The sequence below is a fragment of the Coenobita brevimanus genome, chromosome 96 (genome assembly GCF_032717465.1).
Source record: "Coenobita brevimanus isolate Jiangsu-jjx chromosome 96, ASM3271746v2, whole genome shotgun sequence".
Taxonomy (NCBI): Eukaryota; Metazoa; Arthropoda; class Malacostraca; order Decapoda; family Coenobitidae; genus Coenobita; species Coenobita brevimanus.
Window position 1 is genome coordinate 14472436 of NC_137049.1, and position 1577 is coordinate 14474012.

The window sequence follows — 1577 nt, forward strand, 5'->3', positions numbered from 1 at the left end:
TTTTGGAAAGAGTAGATTGCTGAATGCCGAGGGTATGAGTGCTGAAAAAATGATGGCCAGGGATCTGAGCCGTGTAGAAGCCATGATTAACCGGCTTAAGTTCTGAAGTGGGTTGTGATGTCAGTGGTGGTGTTTGGGCTGGTTTGGCCTTGCTGATGGTCTGGGTGCAATCTTGTAGCTGGGTTGCTTACCTATGAATGCATACCATACCTATGAATACATAGTGGGGAATTAAGAAGCAGGTTCTTGTGGTGTTCCCCACCTCTTAAGACCCGTCAGCCAGTGTGCCTTAACGATTTAATGTGGCTGTCATACCGGGCTTTAAATGTGGCTATTGTTGGGGCGGTCACTACACTCTCGGGGAGTGCATTCCAATAGTTAATGACTCTAGTGGAGAACCAGTTACACTTTAATGTTGTCCTCCAGTGGTCTGGCTTCTGTAGCTTGAGGTAGTTCCATCTCAAGTCATTCATGTTCCTCTGGAAGAAATGAGTGTAGGGGATGTCCTCAAATCCAGGTAATAGCTTATATGTTTCGATCATGTCCCCTTTGATTCTCCTATCCTGCAGTGTCTGTAGCTCCAGGCGGCGACATCTCTCCTCATAAGGCAGTTGGGCCAATTCTAGGACCAGTTTCGTGGCTCTCCTCTGTACTCGTTCAAGTGATTGAATATCTTGCTTCAGGTATGGAGACCAAGACTGAGCTCCGTAGTCCAGAACTGAGCGGACAAGGGAGAGGTATAGTGGTACCAGTACCTCTCTGCTGAGCACAGAGAAATTCCTTTTTATAGTCCCCAGGCGACCATTGGTTTTTGCAGTTATCTTGGCAATATGAGTATATGACTTAAGATTGTCTGACACCATGATAACCAGATCCTTCTCTTGTGTTGACTTCTCCAGTGCTGTTCCTTTAAGCTGGTAATTGGTTTGCTGGTTGTTGTGGCCTACATGCATGGTCTTGCACTTATCTACATTAAATGACGGCAGCTCCAGTTGTCCAGACGCTTCATGTCACGTTGTAGGGTTAGGTGTGGCTTAGTTGTTGGTTTAGCTGTGGTTTATCCTGGTTGCAGCCTGAGGTTTGGTTAAGTTGCTGGCTGAGGTTTGGTAAAGTTGCTGGCATGGAGTGGGCCTTCTTCGATGGAACACTGCCTTGTCTTGGCAAAGAGGCTTGCGTATCCCAGTGATCAATGGAGCATTACTATAGTCGCGGCGCATGACTCAAAGGTTGTCATTATCGTACCCTGGCAACCTACCATTCAAAGGTGCCTCTCATTTCGTGTATAACATGCGATGCAAGTGATTCGTGTATAATATGTTCTTGTATAATAATACTCGTGTATAATATATTCATGCATAATAATAATATGATTCGTGTATAATACGATACGAAATTGGACTCACTTTTGAATGCTAGGTTGCCAGGCTACGATAATGACAACCTCAGAGTTGTGCGCCGCGACTATAGTGTGGTTCAGCTGGACTAGGAAAACTCTGGTTCGCTGTGTGGGATCAGACTAAAAGTATTCCCTTAACAGTCATGGCCTGAGCCGGCAGACTGTGTGATATATATCGGCT

The 1577-nt window shown here is 45.7% G+C and overlaps 1 protein-coding gene across 1 annotated transcript; it reads right to left on the minus strand.

Annotated features, from left to right (window-relative positions):
* Positions 1–275: 275 nt before the first annotated feature.
* On the minus strand, positions 276–953 carry LOC145413463 (uncharacterized). Its single transcript, XM_080283161.1, has one exon. The coding sequence runs from the start codon at positions 951–953 to the stop codon at positions 276–278; it is 678 nt and encodes a 225-aa protein (XP_080139287.1).
* Between the last annotated feature and the right edge of the window lie 624 nt (positions 954–1577).